The sequence below is a fragment of the Ammospiza nelsoni genome, chromosome 1 (assembly GCF_027579445.1).
Source record: "Ammospiza nelsoni isolate bAmmNel1 chromosome 1, bAmmNel1.pri, whole genome shotgun sequence".
Classification (NCBI taxonomy): Eukaryota; Metazoa; Chordata; class Aves; order Passeriformes; family Passerellidae; genus Ammospiza; species Ammospiza nelsoni.
In genome coordinates this window covers 142,662,962-142,690,222 of record NC_080633.1, presented here as the reverse complement: position 1 = coordinate 142,690,222, position 27,261 = coordinate 142,662,962, and the positions used below count along the sequence as shown (strand labels likewise).

Genomic DNA, 27,261 nt, shown 5'->3' with positions numbered 1-27,261 from the left:
GACCTTTGGCTGTCAGTCTACCCCCGGTTGTAGCAGGCTCCATTCTAGGAGCGGCACTCCCGGGGGATTCGGAGCTACAACTCCTTCCACCCAGGGAGAGCTCCGAGGACAAAGATCTGCCTGCGCTGGATTTTCGTTGCACCATCGCCAGATTGGTAAGCCCCTGCCTTGGGGGTCTTCCTTCCCTCCTGCCTTCTTAACCTCCCCTAGGAGTTAGACCCTGCTTTGGGGACTGCTCCTGACCCCTTTCCCTTAGGATTGTGACCTTGGGCAGCACTATCTTTGCTATTTCTCCCCGAGGGCAATCCCTACCCCTTCCTTTCTTGTTTTTCTTCTCTCTGTGGGAACTTTAGTCGTGCCCCGTCCTGGGGACCACTAACCTTGCAAACATGCCTTGCCTTGGGGACCTTTCCTAGGGAACAGTTCCTACCCCCAAAAAACCTTTTCCGCTGTTCTGTCCCTGGGGGTTCATGCCTGCATTGGGACTGATTCTCACACAGACAGTGGCGCGGGAGCTGGTGGCGCGATTGTCAGTGTTTTAGTTTGTCTTTATTCCGGTTCGACAGCTGATAACATCTGAGTGGTACTCATTTCTTTTCTTTTTCTCTCATCTTCTCTTTGTGTTAACGTGATGGGTGTGCAGTTGAGTACCTCTTAAAAGAGAGTTTACTATCAAGTTAAGAGTTTGTTGATTGGGGGAGGGTTTGATCCCCCTAAAGTTGATTTGAAAAGGTTGATAAAATGGATTTTTTCTCAGTTCCCCAGCACCATCCCAGAGCAAGTTAAGGACCCACATTATTGGAAAGCCATTTTGGCCAAATTAGATCAAGAGGTCAGCTCGGGGGAGGCAAAACTTTACCCAGCCGCTTTTTGGGCTGGTAAAGTTTTGCATTTGTTGACTCCACAGGGGGAACTGCGAAAAAATCCGTCGTCGTTGCGTTTGAACCCCAGTTCTCCTAGTTCGGTTGTCCCCACTCCGTCTTCCTCACCCCGTGTCCCTCGGTCCAAGCCCTTGAGGGGAGTCCTTAAGGCCAGCACAACGCAGAGGCCCCATCCTCCCTCTGCCTCCCCTCGATCGGCTCGACCTTGCCCTCCTAAAGGAGGACTCCGAGGAGATCCTGGCCAGACTCCTCGGAGCACGCTTTCCTGCCCCTCTTCCCTGCCTCCCAAGTCCCCAGTTGTTATCCCGAAAACAGTTCGGTTTAATGTCCCTCCACAAGATGGCTCCTATGGAGCCCAAGATGGAGGCGACCACATGGCTCTTCCCGCCTCTTCTCCTTCTCCTTCCCAGAACCCCTTTCATCCCCAGTCCAACCCCTTCCTGCGCTATGATCCACCCCCTTTCCCCCTGCCTCTGCCCTCAGTTCCTCCTTGTGCTCCGCCCCCCGCTAGCTCTTCCTTTGTTCCGCCTCCTCATTCCGCCCTGCCTCCGGACTCCACCTCAGAGGCGGAGAAAGTCCAGTCTCCACCCCCTGTTCCGCCACGCCCAGCAGCCTGCCCCTCCCAGATGCCAGGCCCCGCCTCTGCCTCCTTCCTTTCCGGTTCCCACGCCTTCCCTTCCGGTTCCCACGCTTCGTGTTCCGGGGCGGGGGGGGGGGGTGGATGGCCGGAAGCCAGGGCAAGCCCCAGTTTTTGAAGCCGCCCCAGTTACGTACCGCCTGAGCGGGGAAGGGAGTTCCCAGGCCCAGTGAGTGCCTATTGCACAGGACCGTATCAAGGAACTGTGCAAGGCCCAGAGAGAGTACTCCCGGGAGTTGGAGTATTTCCGGGGGCTCCTCTGCTCGGCCCTTGCACCGGGAGATCTGGTCCCGGCTGACCTGAGGACTCTCTTTTCTAGCCTTTTGGGCCCTATGGAACTTAGGGCTGGGCGGTAGAGTGGGGGAGGGAGGTTGCTGAAGTTCTCCCAGTCCTCTGGGAGAGCCAAGCGACCTCGCATGATGTGGATGGCCAGGTGGTGTCCACCAACCATCTTGTGGGCACCGGGGCATGGGCTCGTGGGGCGGTACAGGCAAGGGTGTTGTCCCCGGCACAAATAGCAGAGTCATGCAAAGCTGCTGAGAGAGCTTTTTTTAAACTGCCATATGTCATTTCTCAGCAGGAAGAGGAAGAGGTTCGGCAGGGGCCTCAAGAGCCTTACCTTGTTTTTATTGAAAGGCTTTATAGATATGTGGAGGCCCAAGTCCCAGATGAGGGGGAGAGAGAAGCTTTATTGAAGCAGATGACCTATCAAAATGCTAATTCAGCATGCAAGAAGGCAATCCGGTCTCTCCCCCAGAGCCCTCAGCCAACAGTAGAACAGGTGATGGAGGTCGTGGCTAGAGAGGTTCCTTTATCGAAAACACCGGACTCTGGGGCCAAGCCGAGAAGGAACTCCGTAGCCTTTGCCTCTTCTTTTTACGATGAGTATTACAGTTCCGATGCAGCACCTGCAGGTTCCTTGACTCCTGGATCCAGCCGGAGGAATCCAGCAACGCACCCGTGCCACCTCTGCAGGAAAACTGGACACTGGATGCCGGACTGCCCGTTGCGGGAGGAGTTTTTAAGCTACCGAAGGAAGGAGTGTCCTGCTTCAAAGCAGGAAAATAAGCAACAAGAAAACTAAAGAGAGAGCGCAGCCCCTCCCTGCGCAAGGACAAAAATGAGGCGGGCAAAATAACATCTGGCGGGGAGGAAGGGACAGAGAAAGGCTCGCCACATGCCTCTACCGGACTTGACATATATTACCCAGACTTGACGTACTGCACCTGCTGGTTACAGCCACTGCCTGCACTGACCACTGTTTCTTCCTTTTCACCTTTCAGGCTGCAGCTGACCAGAGCGATTCACCTTACTGACAGCGACTTCCACCTGGTGTCTGCCGACATCCATCATCCCGGCAGCTGGAGGAGACTTGGACGTAGCAGGTGGATCATTGTTGGGGACACCAAATACACACCTGTGGATCTCTACATAGTCCCGGGGTTGGTGGCAACCGACCGGGACAGGTTTGCATTAGGGCTGTACTGTGTCCGGCCCCCGCTTTCTCTCCCCAAGGGCCAGGTCATCGCCCAGGCCATCCCGGTGCCGGAGGAGGTGAAGGGTTCCCAATCATCAGAAGAGTCCTCGCCTCCAACAGTAGCCTGGGCACAGGTCGTGTGGAGGGAAAAGCCCAGGTTAACTTGCCAGCAGTCCTTGGGTAAGGACAACAAGATTGTGTGGGGATTACTGGACACAGGAGCGGATGTGACAATCATTCTCTCTAGGGATTGGCTGTCACATTGGGATTTGCAAAATGCAGCCGGTCACATTCAGGGTGTCGGGGGTTTAAAATTGGCGAAACAATCTAAGAGCATTGTGCAAATTATGGGGCCAGATGGGCAATTGGCTTCAGTACGCCCATTCGTTTTAGATTACACCGAGGCCCTGTGAGGAAGGGACCTGCTAGACCAATGGGGAGCCAGAATTGACCTTCCAAAGGCTCCCCAGGTTTTTCGGGCAGTGGCCACTGAGGAGCGCCCTACCTGGAAGCTGGATTGGCGATCTGATGAACCAGTACAGGTGATACAGTGGCCACTGAATAAACAAAAATTAAAGGTGCTCAACGAGCTCGTTCAGGAGCAGCTGCTAAAAGGCAACCTGGTGGAGACCATGTCACCTTGGAACTCCCCAGTGTTTGTCATCAAAAAGCCCAATAAAGACAAGTGGTGGCTCCTGACCGATCTCCGCCAAATTAATGAATTAATAATTGATATGGGTCCTCTCCAACCAGGGATGCCATCCTCAACAATGCTCCCTCAAAATTGGAATTTGGCCATAATTGACATAAAGGATTGCTTTTTTCAAATTCTCTTACATCCTGATGATGCCCTGCATTTTGCGTTCACGGTTCCCTCCATCAACCGTGAGTCCCTGGCCAAGCGCTACCACTGGCGAGTTCTTCCCCAAGGCATGAAGAATTCCCCTGTGATCTGCCAGTGGTATGTTGCTTCTCTGCTGTCTCCTATACGTACAGCCCTCGGGGATGTCGTTCTTTTACATCACTATATGGATGACATCCTCGTTTGTGCCCCAACAGATGATCTGCTTGCCCATGCGCTTGACTGTTAGAATCTATAAAGTTAGAGAATTTTTAAGAAATGGTTAAAAGCATAAATAGAACTCTGTTCTTTGTCTCTTATGAACTAGTCTTTGTTTTAGCTACGATTACATATGTTTTATAAGATTAAATAGAATGCTTGTCAATATGTGTTTTCTGTGTCTGATGAGCTGAATTCTAGTCTGAGATGATTTTATGTATTGCTGTATGAGCCCTGTTAGAGGAGACATTTTAAGTGTGGATCAGTGAGCTGTCATGTCTCCATTTTGTATTTTGAGACTGATGTGCTAGAAATAAAAGCAAAAATCTCTTCACTAGTCTAGTTACAATGTTATCCATATTTAAATATTTTACTGCAGCCTAGTGAGTTCCTTTTTTAAAGCGTGAGTTCCTGACACCCTTAGACTTATACCTGTCCCGTCCCCCGCATTGACCTGACAACCAGTGCGTTGGTTGCTGCAGGGTTCGAGCTCCAAGGAGAAAAAATTCAAAGGATGCCACCTTGGAAATACCTGGGCCTCGAAATTACGAAGCGGACCATTGTGCCGCAAAAATTGGCTATTAGGACTTCAGTCCAGACCCTTGCGGATGTCCATCAACTGTGTGGGTCTTTAAATTGGGTGAGACCCTGGCTGGGTATACCAACTGAAGACCTAGCCCCCCTTTTCAATTTATTGAAAGGGGGAGAGGAGCTGAGTTCTCCTAGGGAACTCACCCCAGAGGCTCAGGTAGCCCTCGAGAAGGTACAAAAGACCATTTCGGCTAGGCAGGCCCACCGCTACCATCCGGGCCTGCCATTCAAATTCATCATTTTGGGAAAACTGCCACATCTTCACGGCCTGATACATCAGTGGGACAAGAGTTTGAAGAACCAGGGACTGGGTGACCCCCTCTTAATTATAGCGTGGGTGTTCCTCAGTCATCATAGGTCCAAAAGAATGACAAGGCCACAAGAGCTGATGGCCGAACTGATCCGAAAAGCAAGATCTTGGATCAGGGAGCTGGCAGGTTGTGATTTTGCATGCATTCACCTTCCGATTCAATTGGTCTCGGGCCAACTCAAATTAAAGACCTTTAATGAACTGCTGGAAACCAACAAAATGCTACCATTTGCACTAGATAGCTACACTGGCCGCGTTGCAGTAGATCGGCCGGCCCATAAACTTTTCAATTCGGAGTTCAAATTATCTATCAAAGGGATTCAGAGTAGGAAGCCTCTAGATGCTCTGACAGTGTTCACTGACGCGTCTGGAGCATCCCACAAGTCAGTGATGACTTGGAAGGATCCTCAGACTCAGCGGTGGGAGACTGATGTCACCATTGTGGAGGCTTCTCCACAAGTAGCTGAGTTGGACGCAGTCGTCCGGGCATTTGAGAAGTTTCCTGGTCCCTTCAATTTGGTTACAGATTCTGCATATGTAGCTGGTGTAGTATCTAGAGTGGAATCAGCAGTTCTCCAGGAGGTCTTCAACCAAAAATTATTTAATTTGCTCTCAAGGCTTGTTGAATTGGTCTCCCACCGAGAACATCAATTCTTTGTGATGCATGTAAGATCACATACTGATCTGCCAGGGTTCATTGCTGAGGGCAACCGTCGGGCCAATTGTTTGGCCGCGGCTGCTGTCTCGGTGGGCCCACTCCCAGATGTGTTTGGCCAGGCTAAGATCAGCCATCAGCTTTTCCATCAAAATGAGTCAGGCCTGGTCAGGCAATTCCACCTTACGCAGGACCAGGCCAAGGCGATCGTGGCCACATGTCCCCAATGCCAAGTCCATCAGATGCCAACCATCACAGCAGGGGCCAATCCCCGGGGCTTGGCGAGCTGTGAAGTGTGGCAGATGGACATGACACACATCCCATCCTTTGGGAGGTTGTGTTACGTCCATATCCCCATTGATACCTTCTCGGGTGCTATCTTTGCCTCTGCACACACAGGTGAAAGGGCGGCGGATGTCCAGAAGCATTTGCTTCTGGCGTTCGCTGTCCTGGGCATCCCTAGGGACCTAAAAACAGATAATGGCCCAGCCTATACCTCCAAGGAGTTGTGGAGCTTCCTGCAGCAATGGGGAACAGAGCATAAGACCGGCATCCCCTATTCACCAACAGGCCAAGCCATGGTGGAAAGGGCCCACCAGAGCCTGAAAAAGATCCTAGAGAAACAACGCGCAGCTGTGAAGGTGGAGACCCCCCACGTCCGGTTGTCGAGAGCATTGTACACACTTAATTTCCTAAATTGCTCTTTCGACAACCTGAACCCTCCAGTTGTCAGGCACTTCAGCAGCCACCAGCAGCTGCAGCCGAAGGCCAGGCCTCCAGTTCTGATAAAGGATCTGGAGACCTGGCGAATGGAAGGACCCTTTGACTTGGTTACCTGGGGGAGGGGATATGCTTGTGTGTCCACTCCCTCAGGGCCAAAGTGGTTACCGTCAAAGTGGGTCAGGCCTTTCATCCCCAAGCAGGCAGAAACATCCAAGGCTGTGCCACAGGTGCAGGAGGCATGTTGGCGGCGGAGGAGGAAATCCCCCACCTCTTCTTCCCTTTACTTTTCTGGATCGGACACACTCCTTCCAGCTGAGTCTCTTCCCTCACCTTCTCTATACCGTGCTCCTTTCCATGTGGTCCTGGAAACCCGACCCTCCTCCCCTGCATCAGACTCTTCTTCTGAACTTAATTTACTTTTCGAGGCAGAACCATCGGTTTGAAAAGGAATTTGTGTTATAATCATGTCTGTTTTGTTTTTCTAGTTCATCTCCCCTTCTCTGGCCTGTATGACATCAAAGATGGCCCGACTCAACCCTCACCTGCTGCAGCGCCCAAGCGTCATCTTACTGCTTGTGGTCGTCGGCCTCCTCCTGACACCATTGGAGGCGTGGATCATCCCTCAGCCCAAAGTACCTTGGCTCACGTCTGGCATACCTTGGCTCAAGCGTTGGGGCAAGACCACATCTGCCTCAACGCAGGTTCAGCAGAGGACCCGATGTCGTCGCGCCTTGTGGGGATCCCTTTCTCTCCAGCCGAGTTCCCCTCTGCTTTCCAGTCAGCCCTTTCCTCCATTTTGGCCCGGAGCCTCACCATCCTTCCTAGTTTTGATTCAAGTAACGCCTGGAGAGACGGAGTGGTTAGGCTGGATCCTCTACCCTCCGAGCCCACAGAACTACACTTTCTCGGCTCCGCCAATTCCTCTATTTGCTTTCAATTTGAGTATGCCTTTTCACCCATAGCGGAGGGCAATGAAGTGGTCCACCAAGGCAGAATATCAAGCCTACCAGTGGTGCAAGGCTGTATTAAAGATCAGCAGCCCCACCACCACTGGCTGAACCTCATACGCCTTTCCTAGGAGAGCATTTTTAATTTGTGGTGACCGAGCGTGGGCAGGCATCCCCTCTGGTCTGGTCGGAGGGCTGTGCATGTTTGGCAAGCTGATGCTGTTTACCCCCAACATGACTCAAATTGTTAATTGGAAAAAGATGAACATCACAGCAGAATTGGCTAGATCTAAAAGAGATCTTAAAGATCTCCCTGAAGACTGTGATGATGAAATTACACATTGGTCTTGTTCCAAAACCGTCGCTTTTACCATCTTATTGCCATGGGTATCAGTGGCGAAGTCTCTGGGTGAATTGGGCCGCCTGGAGTGTTGGGTGGTTAAGCAAGCCAATTTGACTTCAGCTGCTATATATGACCTCCTCACAGACGAGGAAAGAACAAGGAAGGCGACACTCCAAAACAGGGCAGCAATAGATTTTCTATTGCTGCTCCATCACCATCAGTGTGAGGAGTTTGAGGGCCTCTGCTGCATGAACTTGTCATCTCGAGCCGAGGACGCCAGACACTCTCTCCTGTGCATCAAAGACGAAATCCATCAAGTCAAGCAGGAAACATCGGACTGGCTGAGGGACATTTTTAAGGGTTGGGGCCTGGGTAGTTGGGCCAGTTCGATTATAGAATCAATTTTGAAAGTGGTTTTGGTTTTGTTCTTGCTTGTGATTTGTTTTTCGCTAACTCGCGGGCTGGTCAAGAGACTCATCAACCAAATCGCGGGCCCAAGCGTGAATCAGGTGGTCGCACCATACGGAGAACCCGTAGAAGTGGAGGACTGTACTTCGGAGGCAGATGGAGCCATTGATGAAGAGGAGCCCACTGCACCACCACCGTTTTGAGGAAGAAGTCGCTTGGCCTGACCAGACCCGAGATTTAGCTTTTTGAACTCGTCAAATACAGACTTTTCCATTCTTTTCAATTTTATTTAACAAAAAACGGGGAGATGTTGTAGTGCGTGTTGTTGGTATGTTCTGTTTCTCCCCCATTTTGTTGTGATGGTTCTGTCCTCCCAGTTTGCCCTGCCTCAGTTTCTGTCTATTATGTAGTTGCCATGGTTTTCCCTATGTTATATAATTTCCCCTTCCTCCATTTCCAAATATGTATAGTTTTCTCTCCTCCCTGGGCCCAGTCAATCACTCCCCACCCCTCCTAGTTTTCCAGAATGTTCCCTCTAGTGGGAGCAGTGATTGGCTGTGGTCCCGGGGCCCCTCCTATACAATGTATACATTGGTTCTCCCTTCAAATCTGTCATGTTCAGTTCATTCCCCAACCTCTCCTGATTGGTTTTCTGCAAACCCCTCCCTTGGTTCCCACCTCCCTTTATAACCTCATGCTCTACCCCTTTTCTTCGTCACTCCCTGCTGGTCGCCCCCGGGCATGAAACCTGTTTGCACCCCAGGAAGTGTCCGACTCTCATTCACTTTGTCCTGAATCGCAGCTCTCCCCCGAGACCTCGTCCCGCAGGCACAGCCCAAGGCCTCCGCCGCCGAGGGGTGCCTGAAGCTGCCAGCCCTGGGGCCCTGCCACCGGGACTGACACTCCCTGCTGCAGTGGGGCTGTTGGCCGCCCTCTCCACTAGCCGGGTCAAAAGGTCTCAGGCCGCAGGCCACGCTGCAGTGGTTGGCATTTTTCTGCTGCTTTCTACATAAACTGCCTTCCAGTTTTTAAGGCTGACCTTATCTAACTTTCTGTGTAATATTTTTAACAATTTCCTTCCAGTTCTGTCAGTTGGTGCATAAGCCATCTCTATTAATTTGGTCATTCATAATATAAATCATATTAGGAGAAAATTAGGTTGTCAGCAAAAATCCTAAAAAAAAATACAGGGAAACTTCTGCATTTTTCAGAATATTGCGAGAAATATGAATTTCAGCAGGTTCTCAAGCTCTGCTGGAGTGGCAGGGACTAATGAAAGTTACTGTACACCACCCACTGAACAGAGTTAAGTAGACAGTCTGATTAATTTAAGTGTCAGTTCAGCCAATGGTTTCAATTTCCCATTTTCACAAAATAAAAGCTCCAGCAAAATAAAACAGAAAAAACCTATTAGGTTATTTAGACAATTTCCTGTCCTTGCAGAATAGTCCCTCCAATGCCTTTTTTTTCTAATTTGTTCAATGCAGTTTAAAGGCTTGGAAAGGTGTAAACCACAGCTGATGGCCACAGAAGAATTTACTGTCTGCTAAACCGTGATCTCAGTCCTGACAAACAGGTACTTTCATTTTCATAACAGTATTGTATATTGTCTACTTAAATAATGTCCTTGCACCTCTCTATAGAGTGAATCTTCCTTTACAGCAAATACCTAAAGGCTATGCTAGAAACTCCCTGCTCATTGTCCTTCAGTGTCTGAAAAGACTTGCAGTGTTTTGAGTCTTGTCAAAACACTTGAAGAATAATCCAGATGCAATCCCTTTTTGTAATACCTAAGCAGTGTGACAAGGGCTGCAGTGGTAGGAAAGAGATAAAGTCTCTTTTCCTGCCAGAGGCCAGTGCTCCTGCTTTGCTGTCTGTAGTGTGGTGCAATCCAGCTAAGTGAATATATAAAATCATATATAATATATAACACAATCAGAAATACAACAAATTGAAGTAGCAAAGGTTTGGCCTCTGGAAAGAATGGTTTTTCCTTATTTTCATGTGATATTTTTTTCAGGTATTTGTAGCCCCATTGCATGTCCAGCCTTTCCATGTAGAAGCATGCATTTTTACTGTCAAAGCGATCTGGTACCAAAATTTTAACAGGATTTTTGAACAGAATTATGAATATTGCTGTTACAGTTCTCTGGGATTGAAAACTATTACTGATTTCCATATTTCCCCCAAAGAGTAGCAGAAGATAGCACTTTTTCAATGAAACAATTGGGAAGATAAGCACAGCTCTGAACACCATCAAAGGCTTAGTGGCTCTGGATCAGGAGTATACAGAGAGACAGTGAAATAAACAGGGCCAGGAGACTTCTCCTTTTTAATGCCTTTATTAAAAGTGATCAGTTCAGGATTGGGTGGCTCGACGGGTCTGCAGTCGTCATCTCTCAGGGCGACTCAGAGGAGGAGGATATGCACAGCTCTGTCCACCAGGAGCAGAGCTGGGGGAATCCAGTCCTCGTGGGAGCCTTTAGGGCGTGATGTCCCTGTCATGTGTCCGTTCGGTCTGAGTCTCGCTCCCCTCCCAGACCTGGCCCGGGGGATCTCGAAGACAGGGTGAGGAACGATGAAGGTTTCCAGCATCTCTTGCAGGCCCAGCACTCCGCTCCTCACATCCAGACATCACTCCAGTCTCTCAACTCTTAGGTGGCTCGTTGTTTTTGGGGTTTCTCCGTGAGTTTGGAGTCGGGGGTCCCACAAAGCATTCTGGTCTTGGGAGTCACTTTGCATAACCCCCCCCACCTTCTCAGGTGTCTTCCCTATTCTGAGAAAGGTAAAACTTAGCCTCGGGCAAGGCTCTGCTAATACAAAAGGAGCGATTAGCCTCAACGACCCGTGATTACAATTACAAAACACACAGAACTTGGGCAGGGCCAGTGATCTCGCTGCCTCTTTGTAACTTTTTCTCACAAAAAAATATTAACCGAATTTTTGTTCATAACAGAATTTTTGTTCATAGTAGCTTATACTCATTTATCTCTGCTATTTCACTAACAGGGTGAGAATTAAAATATATTCCAGGCCTTTACAACTTATTTTCTACATTTCTGCACTCAACTTCTGCTCCCTCTGTACTGTACACGTAGTATATGTAAGCACCCATAGTTTTGAATGCATGGTCTAAGTAAGGCACCTCTGTTTACCATGAGATCTTTATACCATTTGTTAACTCTGCAGCCATGGAAATGGAAAGAAAATGCTGCTTTTTCATACAAAGTTAAAACTTTCTTTTTGCCTTCCTCCAAGAAGGCAGCAGATCCCCCTGATTGAAGAAACCACCTGGATGGACATCAATAGGTCTGCTACCTTTGGTGTTAAAGAGCTGGAGATACAGCAGTAAATGCTGAGTGCCTCCTGAAGACACTTTCGTATTAAATGAATGAGGCATAAAATATGTGAGTCCCTTGTGGTTGTATAGGTTCTTTGCAGTTTAATTACAATATCTAACACCATTTGAATACAGTGTTTGACAAAACAGTGAACAATTGTGGATTAACCCACATGGATGGTATTTGTGGCAACGAAACTAAGAGAGGTTTAAAACCAAACCTGATTTCAAAGCAACCTCTGCTCCCTCAAGATATAAATTCTGTCCTTAATGTGTTTGGTTTGGGTTTGTTGCCTTTTTTTTTTTTTTAATAACTGTCAGGTAGAATACCTGCCAATTAATTTAAAAGAATACAACCGCTATATGCAAGCGAAGTGGACTTAACCTAAAACTGGATGATGCAACACCACAGTACTCTACGGCAAGGCCCTGGAAAACGGGAGAGAGAAGCGAAACCTCATTAGTGTTGCCCTGCTAAGCTGCTGTAGCCTGGCGGTGCGAGAAGCCCTGTGAGCTCCGGGCACTCGGCAGTGGGTGCGAGGGAAGCCTTTGGAAGGAAGGAGCTGCCCCGGCCGGGGCTCGGAGCTCCCCGGGCGCTGCCGCCCCGCTTCCCTCAGCGCGGCCGGGCGGGCGCCTGCGCGGGGCCGCCCCTCGGGCCCCTCCACCCCGCCCTGCGGCCGAGGCTCCCCGAGCGGAGGGAGCGGGGCTGGGGCTGGCGCCGGTCCGGGGCGGGGCGGTGCTGCCGCCGCTGCTGGCGGGAGCTCGGCGGGGCGGTGCCTGGCGCGGACCGCCCGGCCCCACCGGCGGAGCAGCCGCGGGAGCGCGGCCCGGGCGACTCGGCCGCGGGCGGTTCTGGCGGCCCGAGCGCCGCGCCCTTCCCCGGCTCCATGTCGGCGTGGCTCGGCCGGGCGGCGCTGCTGCTGGGGCGGCCGGGGGGCCCCGCCGTCGTCCCCTCGTCCTGCCTGGGCTCGCTGCGGGGCCCGCGGTGCTGCTGCCGCCGCCGCCGCCTGAGCTGCCTGCGGGGCGGCGCCGAGGGGCTGCTCCTCCCGCGGGGGTCGCGGGCGCTCGGCACCCACCCTAAGAAGGAGCCGATGGAGGCCCTGAACACAGCGCAGGGGGCCCGCGACTTCATCTACAGCCTGCACTCCACCGAGCGGAGCTGCCTGCTGCGGGAGCTCCACCGCTTCGAGTCCATCGCCATCGCTCAAGGTGAGCCGCGACCCACCCGAGCCCGACTGGGGTGGGAGGGCCGGGCCGGAGGGGGGCTGAGCCTCCGAAGTTTGGGGGTGCTCCTGCCCTCGCCCAGGCGGCTCTTTCGGGCGAGTGGGAAACTCCAGCCGAAGGAGGCATCGAGAAGCGCTCGCCCCTGTGTGTTCGCGTAACTGGGTATAAATGAGGTACACGACCCGAAATTTAGTTTCCAGAAGCATCCGCAGCACCTTTAGAACTTAAACCGGCCCAATGTGCCAAATCCTCGGTGGGTCTGGCATCTCACCGGGTGTTTCAGAGAGCCACGGGTGGCCATTTTTCGGAATGGGAGTAGCAAAGTGTGTCTCATAAAATCCCCCTGACACCAGGGCAGCACTAAGTTGATTTCAGACCTCTTAAGAGACGCCAGGCTGCTGCTGCTGTGGGCGCTCATTCATGAGTTACACTTCCCTGCCCGGAGAGCTGCCGGCGCTGTTTCTTGCAAGTGTCGGTTCTCATTCGGGAAGGTGTGTATGTGCCGGGAAGGCTTACAGATGTATCTCTGAATACACGGCTATGCAACGCCAATTAAAGTAATTCACAGTGATTTTTCTCATCTGATCCAACTGTTCTTGCCAACTTGACACTGTTCCTTAAACAAATCAAAACCTGACAAAACCAAATCCTCTTAATTGTAGCCTCCTTACTTCTAGTTTTGATCCTCAGCTGTAATTTACAATCCCTGTTGCAGCGAAGATGATAGCGGGTACTTAAGAGATCAGTGTGCATTTGATCTAGGCCTCTTTGTGACTTTGATAGTAGCGTGCCCTTGGAAAGGGCATTTCTGTGTCTTGTGGCTCCTCTGTAGATGTCTGGAAGAAAATTTGGGTGGGCAGGGAGCAGGTCTGAGAGTCAGCTGTAAAAGTGTTGCTTTTGTGAAAAGACAGAACCCTTTCAGGTATCTCTTCGGTTTTGTTTGTAGCACACTTGATATAAACACTAGTGCTTCTAGTCAGAGTGGGAGTAGTTCGCTTAAACACCTTATTTTGGGAGCAGCAGCGCTTCTGTTTTGCAGACAGCGAATCAGTTTTATTTTTTTTACAACGCAGAGGGTAGAATGCTTTGAACTGTAAGTTGACACTAACTTTTGAATACTAACAACTAATACTCTGCCCAAATAAATCCTTCTAAGTGTCTGAAGGGTTCTTGCCATGAGGTTTTTGTGTGAGTCTCATCAGTTATTGCTCAGGTTAAATAGAACGGAACTGTGTATCTGGAGGATCATATGGTGGATATCAAAATGAGATTTAAAATTTCAGTATAGTGTCTCAACCTTTATACAGATGTAAATCAACAGATGGTCGTATTTAATATCTTGCTGCTCAGATGCTGTTAGTTATAATGTGAAAGTCTGTTCTGTAAAATGCTGTGACTTTCTGATGATTCAGGATGTAGAAGCAAAGTAACAATAGCATCAATTTGCATTTAGACATTTTATTGCATGGGAGTTTATTAATTGGTTTTAAGTTTATTCCACTAGTGGAAATTGCGGTTCACTTGTGCCTGAAACTGTAATCAGTAATCTTGCTGGAGAGATTATTTCAGCAAAATCTCAGCTGTGGGCTTTGTAGTCTCATAAGTAAGGGCTGCATAAAGTGTTGTAGTGCCATCGGACCTCATCCTTGGAGTCAGATTCTTGGTCTGCCCATCTAGCTGGATAAGACATATTTTGTATATAACCTTTTCCTTTAGCCAGCTCTATTCATGGGATATTTTTACCAAACTGCAGCATGATAACAGCTGTCAGCTTTTACCTGTAAGAAATTCTGTTTCTTCATGTGTTATGAAAATAAAATCATAACTGAAGAGCCTTCTAGTAAGTTAAGTAGAATTTGAGTAATTCCAGTAATTAAATAGAAATTGGAGAAAAACCCTATCTTGAATTTATCGCCCATAGCTGTTTTCTGTAGAGGAGAAGAAAGAATTCAGATTTTGTGTGAAGAAGGGCAGAGAGATGTTGGATATGTATCATCACTGTCAATGCTGTGGAGTGCCAGAAGAAGACAAGGTGGATAGAAGGGCTACCCTTGAAAGACAATTAGAGACTTTTCTGAGCTAGGTGTTTGTATTCTGTGTTTAAAATGCTTCATTATGTTTAGAAATATTTTGTATGGTTGCTGTTTCCTGCTGCTGAAATGGTGACTGTGAAGCAATGACCTGAATAGGTACACAGGTTGTGAGTAGCAGATGAGGGGAGAGCTATTTGTGCCTTGCTTTCCAGGTACTTTCTCTGATTGACTTGTGGCACTTTTGATCTTTACAAATCATGACTTCAGTCAAGACAAAACTATTATAGCAATGTTATCAATTATCTCGTTCGTTGGCAGCATGCTGTAGCTCCCAGCAGCTGATTCTTTAGCTGAGGTCCCTGGTTATACTTTTGTGTTGATTTCCAATGAAAGTGATCCAAACTCAGCCTTCAAATTCTCTTCTTTACTGCTTGCATAAATTCCTGTGTTCTGGTTGAGTCTGAAAAATCAATCTCTCCTTGATCATGAAATGCCTGTGTAGTTTTGCTACTCTGCTTAAGCTTGTTTTGTGCCTGTGATATTTTCATAATTCTTTATGGAAAGGGAGGTGTTAGTCCATACCCTCCTTATCACAGTCCTTATTGGGTTAAGTTTTGACCTTCTTCCTTCACTACCTCTTCTGTGCCCTAACAGACCCCATATCAGCTAGGGGAGGCTGTCAGCAATATGGGCAGACCTGGGCACATCAAGAACCAAATGGGGCAAGTTCCTCAGCCCATTCCCAGGCCTACCAGCAGAAGGAAGCAGTTCCAGCAGCTAATTGCCCTAGCAGGAAATATGACAGGACACACTATCTGTGGCCTCCGCTAATGGCAGAGGCTGCGGGGAAACCCATCCTTTGCTGCGGCTGCTGCGCCCAAGGACGGCCCTCAGGTAGGTGAGCTGTAGCTGGTACCTGTAAGTTAGCTGAGTCTCTGAAGCGTTTCTGAAACCTTAAACATCTGTTTATGCTGTAGTCATGAAAAATGTAGGTGGGGAGAGGTTTGTGAATATGTTCCTGCGTGCCATCACCTTGTCACCCGTGTTACCTGCAGGGTTATGGAGCTTCCAGGTACTGGGCACTAGAGGTCTGCTGAGCAGCCTAGTTTATGAATAAACACTGACTGAAATTCTGCTGTTTGTTGTAGTGCCTCAGAAGACAGAGCTCTGTCTGTGAGAATGTGATGGCTGAGGGCTAAAAGCCTGAGTTTGAATTCATAGATGTGTTTTGCATAGTAGAAGCTGTGGGGAAGACTGTGAAATTGAATCTTGATAGAACAGTTCTCAGAAAATATTTTGAAAATCTCCCGATTTAGACTATAATCTGTATCTTACTATCTTAAAATTTAGTCAAAACATCACTGAGCTGTTCTTTCTGAAGACAGCTGCAAATCCTTTCTCATCTGGATTTAGTTTTCCTTCGGCATTGAAGTCTTTAAGTTTTTGAGGTGTTTTTTTTTTTTTTCCCCCATTTTGAACCTTGGAAACATGAATAAAGTGTCCCTTTTCCCCAGGAAGACCTTTGCAACAAAGATTTTAAATTTTAGCTTATGTTTCTTGTAAGCATGTCAGCCACACCCAGCCACACCAGATAAGAGAGGATACATGTGGAATTGAATACAAGTAATTTGTATATTTCTATTTTCATGGTTACAGGAGCACTGAAGTAGCAAGTAGGCTGGTTGATTTCAAATGTGATAGTCCTGCTTTCTGTCACCAGAAGTAGTGCCCCATAAACAAGGCTTAGTTTTGTTGGTTTCAGATAATCAGAGTTCTCTTGTTTCTTTCTTGAATGATGGAGATGAAAGTGTAAAATCTTCCAGAAAATATGGAGAATGATTTAATGCTTCTGATCTTCTATAGCAGTATTCCATTGACAAAAGTGGTGTTAGGAAGAAGATGGAACTTCTTTCTTAAGGAGCTTATATTTAGGGTTTCTATCTTTGGTTTTCAATGTATGATATGAGATGTTTCATGAAAGATGCACTTGTAAGCAGTGCAGCAAGCCTGGTAATGAGCTGGGAAAATACTAAAGGGCTTGACTTTAAGTAAGAAATACTAAACTTGGCATTTTTGCTGTGTCTTTATTGCTTCCTAGGGAATTGTTGGTCTTTTATGTGTTGCTTTACAATATTCTTGAGCCCAGATCTAACTACTTTTCATTAATATTACTAACACAGTGATTATCTAGGGCCTCTAAGAAATCTCAGGTCTTGAGAGTGAGACAATCCTTTATTTTCCCATCTTTTGTTGCAAAGATGGGAAAACAAGTCCTGTTTTCCTATCTTTGTGTACATACACATAAAATACATGTGTGTGTGTGTGTATAATACATAGAACAGGTGTTTTTAGTATATAATGTATGTACCTTTTATATTGAACACAATTCCTGGAAAGCACCTAGTTGCATTTTATATTTTAAGTGGAAGACTTTTGTGAAATGATCACTAAATGAAAGGTCTTTTGGAGTGCAGTTTCTTCTTCCTCTGCTTGGTGAGGTTGTGTTACCTGGAAAACATGCAAAAACACCACAGCAATGAGTCTTGACAACTGTTTTTGTAATTTAATTTACAGGTTTTGGAGAATGCAGTTTCTAGCTAGATTCTCTTTGAAGGCACTGGGATATCATACCATTCATAATAATCTGAGATACATAAACAATCTGACCAAAATGATGCATTCTGATAGAAAACTGTTCATAAGTTCGAGTTACTGCACCTTGTTTTTGTTAAAAACAAACAAAGCACCAAAACCGTAGCTTGCACCTCTTTGCATCACTTGGGCTGACAGCTGGTGCAGAATCTCAGGGAATTCACAAGGTTTTAGCTATTGTTGGGTAAAATCTCATTTGGTGTCAGAAGAAACCTCACTGGCTTATGTTCTGGTGTTAAATTTATGAGCTCCCCAGTTTACTAGAATAGCTTAGGGAGTGTTAGAGCCTATGTGCCTCTACTTCCACAGCTTTACAAAGAGAAGTTAATTCAAAAGATACAAAGTCATCAAAGACAAGGGGATTTCACTGAGGTTTTTAGACACCCTAAACAAGCCTCCTGTGAAAAAGATTCCCTCTGTTGCATGAATCAGATGCTTCTTGCTGATATGAACACACTGGTTCATCTGCCATGGTGCTTTAGGGCTGCTTGGATTTTAGTGCCTCTTTTTGTTAGAACTGAATCTGTGCTAACACGACAAAGCAGAATTCCATCCTTCTGGAAGTACTTGTTTTGTCTGAAGAGTGATTTCACAGTGCAGGTGTGAGGTTTGTGGTAAGCACTGCCCTCAGCCCCTGAGCTGGGAGAACAGGAACTGTTCACGGTGTTGTGCCAGGTACCGTGGCACCTGGTGGGGACAGTTCTCTCTTCCTCTCTCCCTCACACACCCAGCACATGCAGGTCAGTGCCATGCTGTGGGTGGAGCAGTGTTGTCTATTTCTCTTTCCCTTGCTGTGACCTAGGTCAATATATTTTTTAACTCTAGTGTTTGATTACTATTCTAGGAAAAGGTCTGCTGGCAAGTGTCTGATTCACAAGTTTGAAGTGCCTGTCAAGCTGGTAAAATGACAAACTCTTGCTGGCCTGCCTATGTGAGTCCCTTTATGCTCTCAGACCATTGCAGCCTATACCAGGACTGTTACCAATCTCACTGCTGTGTCAAAAATACTAGCTGGTGAAAGAAATATTGTGTTTCAGATAGAAGGATGTGCTACATTTTGCTTTTGAAACTTTTTTTTTTAACTATACCCCCCACCTCCTGCCCCAAGTCTTGAAGCTCTCTCATGAAGGCAGAGTGCAGAAGGAAAAGTGCTACTGAGGCTCTGCTGGTCATTTTCATTAATATCTGAACCTCATGCATCAGAATCATAGAATATCCTGAGTTTAAAGGGACCCACAAGATTCATCGAGTCCAGGTCCTGGCCTTGCACAGCACCCCCCCAAGAATCACACCATGTGCCTGAGAGAATTGTCCAAACACTTCTTGAGCTCTGTGAGGATTGGTGCTGTGACCACTTCCCCAGGGAGCCTGTTCCAGTGCCCAGCCACCTTCTGGGTGTGGAACCTTTTCCTGAGATCCAACTTCAACCTTCCCTGGCACAACTTCAGGCCTTTCCCTTGAGTCTGCCACAAACAAGAGATCTGTGTCTGCCCCTCTGCTTCTCTGGGCTGTTCAGCCTGGAGGAAGCTCTGGGGATACCTGTAGCACATTCCAGCACATAAGTGGGGTTTGCCAGTGTCCTGGAGAGGACTTGTCACAAAGACATCTAGTGATAGGACAGGAAGGAATAGCTTTGAAGTGGAGCAGGGTAGGTTTAAATTAGGAAGAAATTCTGTTAGGAAGAAATTCTGTTAGGAAGAAATTCTGTTAGGAAGAAATTCTTTACTGTGGGGGTGGTGAGATACTGGCATAAGTTATCCAGAGGAGCTTTGAGTGCCCCTTTCCTACAAGTGCAGGTTGGATCTGGTTTGAAGCAACCAGGTCTAGTAGAAGGTGTCCCATGGGGTTGGAACTAGATGATCATTAAATCCCTTCAAACCCAGACTGTTATGTAATTTAGGGGCTGAGGCTTAATGTCATAAACAAGAAAATTGGTGCATGGTCACTCATGGTAAAATTATTCTGAAACTGCTCTCTGAAAATGTCAGCTGTAACTGTCTACCTTTCAACCACCTGCAGCAAGGTAATGTTTTCTGAAGTTCATGATTTTTCTGTTGTGCTTTGGTTTGCATCCATATTCTGAAATTTTACTTGCTCACATAAATTAAAGCAGGTTCTAGTCTGCTTAAATGCAGAAACTTCGTCTTATTTTTTTGCAGAGAAAACCCTGCAGTCAAGTGGAATTGATGTAAAACCCACAGAAATCCAGTCTTAATATTTATAAAGGATCTTTTCTTGCTGGTGGATGCTCCAGTATTGATTGGAAGATTTTAAATAATGACTGATTGCTGTTTTGCTTTTGAAAACTCATTGTAGGCTTAAGGTATCCTAAACCACTGGTACCACTGGAGAAGCCAGCAGAGGAGGTAGAGTCACCAGAGACGACCAGTGAATTTGGTACAGTAGAAAAAGCCCAAATGGAAAAGTGTGTTTGCTGACATATGCATTGCATAAGGCCAGCAGGCTGCTGGTTTGACAGACTTCCTGCATGCCTGTTTTGATGCATTTGGCATGTATTGCTGCAAGAAATAGAAGTACACAGTTTTTGTTCATGTTCATATAAAGCCTTCAGTCTCAAGAATTTCAGCAATCCACATCTTCAGGTACTTACACTTAACTTGACCAAGGTGTTTTAAGCACAGGTATTTTGGAAACTGCTGCACTATACAAGAGTTTCTAGTTAATACTTGATCAGGTGAAACAACTTCAGTTTTTTGAAGCAGCTCAGTATCAACTACCTTATGTTATTTTCTTGGAAAGTGATGTGTGTTAAATTACAAGGTCCAAATATAATGCAGGAATGATACTATAATTAAAAAAAAAATTAGTTAGCTGCCTTTGCCCTTTGGTGCCAGAGGTAAAATAAGATTGCTTCAATTAAAATAAAACATTGCTCCAAGTAAAATTTGTTTTGTCTTTTGCATGTGTTTAAGCATGTGATGAATACAAAATAGGTGTCATGCACAAATATCCTTTATCTCACAAATCAGAAAAAAATCTGATTCTTAAGGCATTGTTCTTCAGCTGTGTCTTTTGTAAAATAGTACATTTTAGAGCTAAAAGGAAAATCTGTCTCCCAATAACTCTCTTGTCCAGTACAAAAGCTGCTTTTGATTCAGGACTTTTTACAGAAGATCACTTGAAATGCAGCTTTTACTTAGAGTGCAACTTAAACCCTTGAGAGTGATAGATTGAAAACATTTAGATCTCCCTGCAACAGGCACGAATGAAATAGATCATGTTTATTGTGTGAACACAGAGGTTCCAGTGTGTAACCTCAATTAAAAGAAAAGGAAGTCTGCCAGTTTCTCTAAGAAAGAAATTATTTAAAGCTGACTCATTCAGCTGAAAACTCTTAGCTTAAGTCAGCCTCATTTATTATTTAATCAATCCAAATATGAAACTACGGAGGCATCTGTTATCTCCAGAAAAAAATCCTTTCTAAAAACAACCAGTAAATGGAAAAATAAATATAACAGGCAAGCAGAGTACTTAAAGAAACTTTCTTGGGTCCCTGTGCTGTTGTTGAGATTTTTTTACAAAAATGGCTCTTTTTTGGGAAAGTTAGACATGAATATGTGAGCTGCCTTGTGCCTCCCTTCTACTTCATATTTAAATTAGCATAGTGATATTTCAAATATTCTGAAAGCATGCCTTTTTGTTTCTGCTTTGTTGCTGTGTGTGAGAACTTCCTTTAACAGTGAATGAACATGGAATTTTTGGGACATGACTAACTCATGCCTGACCACATGCTTCCTCTGAAACACGGGGAGTATTTTCAGGCAAAGCCCACAAAATACTTCGTTCAACCCAGCAGAGTGCATGTTTCATTCAAAACTATGGAATATAAAACCATAGCTGTTTTTTTTCCAGTGTTCATTTACTTTGGATACTTAGATATTTATATGCTAATTGTTAATGAAATACCCTCCCTAGCAGCCATAATACATAGTGATTCTTGCTACTTGCTATACTTTTCTCCTGCATCAGTTGCCAGTTTCATTTTGTATGTGATGGGCTCATAATATTCATTCATTTTTGGGTATCTTTTGAGTTTTTATTAAATTTTATTTAGACTGAGATACTTTTACAATTAATTTTTTTAAAAATCACATTATTTTCTCTAGATAATAGAAAGGGGAAATAGAAACATGTTTAAGACTCCGTATTTTGAGATTGATCATGTTCTGTATTAACTCTTCTATTGGCTTAAAGCAGCCATAAGAAGAAGGTGGTTTATTTTATTATCTCCTACTGCTTGTGTGTAGAGATAAAACCTTTCCTTAATGCTGTTAAAATGCTTCATGGCTTTTAGGCATTTCCAGAATTCAAACATGCCTTACTGTTTGGCAGTGATCCTGGTGAAAGCCTCATGCATGACCTGGGGGAAGGACACAGCTTTGAAAAATCTTTCTAATTTCAGGAAGAATGGAAAAGTTTGAGACAAAAAGGTTTCTACAGTGAAACCAACTTCAGCTGAGAGGAGTTGTGCAGATACAGTGTGCAGAGTGGCCTGGCCTTGGGTTCCCAAAGCTCACTTCTTGGAGATATCTGGGACCTGTTGTCTGGGCTTCCCAAAACATTGTGGGAATGTTGGGGGAGGGTTAGGAGACAGTCCCTGGTGTGTGATTCTGTCCATGCCATGGACAGAGGTCTGTGCTTTGGGTTATGTTGTATGTAAACTTGTACTGCCACATAGCTCAGGTCCAAATGCTTACTGGGAGCCAACAATTTCTGCACTTTGACCTGCTACATTTTTCTTCTAGGCATTATCAGTTTCTGGTTATTGTGCTGTTACAGTAACTTTTCAAATTATTTGCACTTGATAGCGTTTGACTTTGTGCAGTGATCTATCCCTTAGTGCTGGCTGCTTTGCTGTAACTTATCTTACACTAAGGGTGTGAATCACCAGTCTCCATGAGGATATTATCTCATCATTCATAACAATCTGAATTGGTAGAAACTGTGGTTTTTCTGCTTTATTTAATTTTCTGGAAGACTGGAGAAAAATGTGCATGGAACAAACCAATTTCTTTAGCCAACTGCCCTTTCAAATACCATCAGCTTGTATTTTCAGATTACAGGTAACCTCTTGATCCAGTTGTTTCTTTGCTTCAGTTCTGGCAACAGGCTGATTTTCACAAAGTTCAAGTAAAACTTTGATGTTACAAATATAAAATTAACTGTTTCACTCATGAGTGGGATTTAACAACTTCCAGCTAGGTTTCCAGCCCTCTTGTCTAATTAAGGTTTTTGCCTAAAGAAGAGATAGGAGAACAGCTTGAAATCCACCACTCCTTCTGCAAATTCATTATTTATTTATATTATTTTATGGAGTAAAGCAAATCAAGTAAATAGGTAGCTGCAAAAGTGACAGTGCTGTTATAAATAATCAGCCTGGTGACCTTTACCTCTTGCAAATATTCAACAGACTTCCTCTGATTCAGTGTCCCTTTACCTGAACAGAAGAAATGTACCAGTGTGCAGTTGAGTTCTGATAAATCACAGATGGCCCAGGCTGAAAAAGACTGTTCTTGGGAATGATATGTGACCTTTTACAAGTTTTTTACTTGTGTATTTGATCTGGTTTACCAAAACATAAAAAAAGTCTTTGGATTTATAAAGTTTTCACTGTTGGATTACATCTCAGGGTTGGAGGCTATGTACCTATTGTGTCTACCTCTTTTCCATCCTTACCTCAGTTTTTACAGTTGCACATTACTGTGGCTGAGTTTTACTGTGATTTATGTCTGATCCTGTGTTAAAAGCTCAGTTAAAAAAAAAGGCTCACTTTAATTACTTTTTCCCAGCCATAGAGGAAAAGCATTCTCCTGGGTTTCCCACAGTGGGTAAGGGCAGGCCTGGATGAGCTGTGGATGAGGTGGTTGATGTGTAGCAGATGTGACTTGGCCATCTGGGTGTGGATTTACTGCTGGCTTCACCTGTGGTGTTGTAAAGAATGTTCTGTTCTTTCTCTATCCCAAAAACCTCTGGGTATGAAAGTCTCAATTCTGCTTCCCATCCTAGCACTGCAGTCATTCTCTGGGCCTGGCTGTGTACCTGGCTGAGAACAAGTGCCAGAATAAAGAAGTCCCAAATACATGATCAGGAGGGAGTTTAGAAATGAGAGGAAAAGTATCAAATCACCCCTTGCAGTAACAACTTGACTTCAGATCACTTCAGGGTGCAGTGTTGTATTTGACCTAAGGTTCTGCCTTTGTGTTTTCCCATGGGTAGGGCCAGGAGGGTTCCTGTGCCTCAGGCAGGAGTCTCTTCTGGGATCTCTGTGTCCCTAACAGTGCATGCTGAGTTGTACTAGTGAGCAATACTGGTTTCATCTCCCAGGTTACCTTTGATGTTTTGGCAACTACTTGCAATTATAGTTTTTATCTCAACATTTGTCTTGTGCCTAGGAAGGGAGCTGTCTCTCCTCTTCCTTCCTCTGGCTCTCTATTCGGGATTATTCATCGTGGTCTGAGTGGCTGCCCACCACATCACACAGTACTTTGCTTCAGCACTGCAAAAAGCAACCTCAGCCTGAATCCATCCCCTTCTTTGCTGCTGGAAAAGGGGCTGTGTAAACATTGAGCAGATTTTGGAGAAGCAGAGGGAGAAGAGAATGAGGCAGGGAAGGATGCTGGAGGCACACTGTGATCAGTCTCCATTGCACACCATGGAAAACTACAGGGGTGCATATTTCATTAAGATCTCCAGTAAATAGTGGCATTGCAGTATGTCACTGATGTGGGCAGTGCCACAGCATGCTTTCCATTGCCATGGGGAGAAATGTTAAATACATTAGATTCCATATTTCCTCTCCTGTGGAAAACAAAACAGGCTTCTGTATACAGCAAACTCTGAGCTGAGGATTTGTGCTTGCACTTCACTAATTCTCAAGCTGATTAGCAGAACTGGAGGTGAAGGGTGTAATTTCAGCACCCACAGGATTCTGCTGCCTGCTTACAGTGAAGCTGTGACAAAATAACAGGTTAAAAACCCTGTGAGTGGAAAAGGGGAAATGTGTAAAGTTGAAAAACAAAAACTGTCCTAAGTAGCAGAACTGTGTGTTTCATAAACTGACACTGGGTACTTTCTGGGAAAGCTAAGAAGCATTGGTGTCAGTTTCTCGGCTGTTTAGGTGACCTGGAAAGGCCTGGAGTGGCCTTGGGCAGCCCGCGCTTCAAAGGACGAGAAGAGGCTCCAGATCTTTTCTCGGTCTCGGTGTTTATTAATTGTTTATCTAAAAGATTTTCTCTCAGCCCGACAGAGGTCTGCACAGCAGCCAGCCATGAGCACACTGCGAGCCCCCGGGGCGGTCACCTATCTTTATACTCAAAGTTACGTATACAATATTTATCATTTTTCCCCAATACCTTTTACCCTTATTAACCAGTGCACTTTTAGTAATAACCAGTCCCAAAGTGCCAACATCACCACAGAAGATGGAGGCCGAGAAGAAGAAGAACAGGACATGCCCCAATTCCTCCATCTTACTTCTTTAGACCCCCCTGTACAGAAATCCTAAACCCTGTGTCTTACACTCTAATTAACTTATCCCTTCACCATTTACCCCAGTGAAATCCTCCCATCCTCATACAGGTGTCGTCTCCTGTGTAGGATCAAAGTCCAGCCACCAGACACTTCTGGCAACATTCCAGGACTCCCGAGCCCCCCAAGGGTGGTCTTGGTCCCTCTGCACCTCAGTCCTGAGGTACTGAGATCCCACACATTGGGATTAAATGGATGGAGCAGACGTGCAGCTCTCCATAGAGCAGAGGTCCTGAAGCAGCTTTAGAGGGAGTGTGTGCACAGCTGGCACTTGCAGGGGTGTGATGGGAACTGAAGCTTGCGTTGGCTCTGCAGCTGGAAACTGCAGGGATGCACTTGTGATTGAATCCTTCTGAGAGAGGGCTGATGCTTGCCAGAGGCTGGAGAAACACTGACCAGGAGAAGGATGTTCCTTTTTTGCTTTGCAGAATAAAGGCAAATGGTTGAAAGAATAAAAAATGAGCTTAGAACTCGGTACTGTTCACTTTTAGGGAGAGTAGAGCACAGTAGCTTTTGTCTTCTGCTTCTTCCTTCTGTATGACTTTATTTACAAAACCGGCAATCTTAATATTTCAGACAGTTTTTGTGAACAGAATGAGTTTTTTATTAGAACTTAAAATTCATGTGCAGAATAAATTATTACATAATGCAGCTGCAGAACAGACCAGTAGATGTTTCATACTCTTACAACATAACAGCTAAAAGAAAATCTTTTACAGCGAAGTTCCTGTGGAGTGATTTTATCTGTTTTTATATTACAATCATTCCTTCAGCTGTTTGCCATAGGAAGCTGTCATTGCAGTTTGAATTTGACTGTGCAAGGAGTCAGATGAGGGTGTCAAACTAGTTTCACAAATGAGGCTCTGCTCAGTTACATGGGGAAGGGAGGGGGTATCAAAGGGATCAATCTGCTGCACTTCCTCTAGCAGCAGGTAAAGATTTAAGAATAGCTTCATTGCTACTGCATTCTGTATTCATTAGGCATTTATATAGAGAGGCACAAATTACTTGAGTGTAATTTATGGCTGGAACTTGAATTGTCAGAAAGAAACAGTGGTTTCTTATGGTGTTCTTTTTGCTGACAGGAATGAACAGATTCTTACGGATTTCAAGGCAGCTCATACTTCTGTCTTTAATGCCCTAATGCAATGAAAAATTAGGAGTAATGTTATTACACTTAATATGAGTCTGTAACAAAATGTTGGACAATCATTCAGTTTCTCTGTCCTCTCTGTCTCTCTTATTTTGGGTTGCTTTATTAAGTCTCAGACAGATGAAAAGCAATAAACTCTACATGCATTTAAAGTTATTTCAGACAGAAGCTTATTTTTGCAGTTGTACTTGCTTCCAAGGTTGTCCTCAGGCTGGGGATGGAACTTTCTGCTTACAAGAGGGCTGGTACTTAGTGATATGTGATTTAATAGCAGTTTGTCTTCAGCTCTCTGTAAAGATTGTAGTCGAGTTTTCTCAAAGGAAAAGATTGATCCCATGAAACATATTTAACGAGCCAGCCCCACCTGCCTGGTGCTGCTGCAGGTGCCTGGTGGTGGCTGTGGGAAGGGTTTGTGCTGTGTGAGTGCAGGTGCTGCTGGTGCCAGGGGCTGTGGGAGCCCAGCTGTGGCTGAGGCACAGCCCCTTGTGTCACTGCCCTCTCTCGGGTTTGTGCCAGGGCAGAGAGGAGGCAGTGCCTGGTTCCCCTGCATTCTGCACTGGCTGTTGTCAGTGAGCTGTCTCCTCTAAGGGGTTCTGCTGCTGGCTGCAGGTACCAGACCTGGCCTTGAAAGCCAAAGCTGCTCCCTGTCCTAAAACCATTCTCCCACTGGCTTTCTTTCCTGTGGAAAGGAGTGTGGTTTTGTGCAGGATGGGAAAGGGCATAAGGGAGAGGAGGAGCAGGAATAAACAAGCTTGTTTCTTGCCAGCTTTTCAGATTTCTTGTTCAAGCAGGGCTTGGGGGGAACATAAATGAATAAAGGATATTGTACATATAACTCCCTAGATATTTCATGAGCTCTCATGGTTAGATATCAGTGTTGCCTGACACAACCCTATTTAGAGGTGATGAAAGTTCTCTAGTAGATCAGATCTCTGATGGTACACAGAGTGCTGATAATTTTTGTTAGCAAATCTTCTGTGGTGTCCCACAGAATTGCTTTGCTTGTCCTTTTAGGGGAATATATTGCTCTCTGATAAAGCACAGATGCCATGGTCTTGTTTCCAGTTCAGCACTGTTGCTGTGCTGCTGCTCTGCTCAACTGCAGACCCATGAAATGATGGACAGATCCCTCCCTTGAACGAGAGGGGGCCCAAGAAAAAACCTTGCTGACAGAGAAATGCCAAAACCTCATCTTACTGAAACAGCTAAATGAACATATTTGGATGCTATTAATTCCACTCTGTTAGTCAGAAGGACTCATCCAGTCCTTTTCCAAATC

At 45.9% G+C, this 27,261-nt stretch overlaps 1 protein-coding gene across 3 annotated transcripts in view; it reads left to right on the top strand.

The window, feature by feature from the left end:
* The first annotated feature begins 12,232 nt into the window (after positions 1 to 12,232).
* Positions 12,233 to 27,261, top strand: part of TMEM65 (transmembrane protein 65) — a 31,387-nt gene continuing 16,358 nt past the window's right edge. Inside the window, exons 1-2 of one of the 3 annotated variants that reach the window (XM_059485307.1) lie at positions 12,233 to 12,581; positions 19,598 to 19,678. In XM_059485307.1, the coding sequence (XP_059341290.1) occupies positions 12,260 to 12,581; positions 19,598 to 19,678 (403 nt within the window). In that variant the 5' untranslated portion in view covers positions 12,233 to 12,259. Of the gene's footprint in view, positions 12,582 to 15,283; positions 15,524 to 19,597; positions 19,679 to 27,261 lie in introns of all 3 variants that reach the window. The other 2 variants (XM_059485230.1, XM_059485390.1) reach the window with 2 other exon arrangements.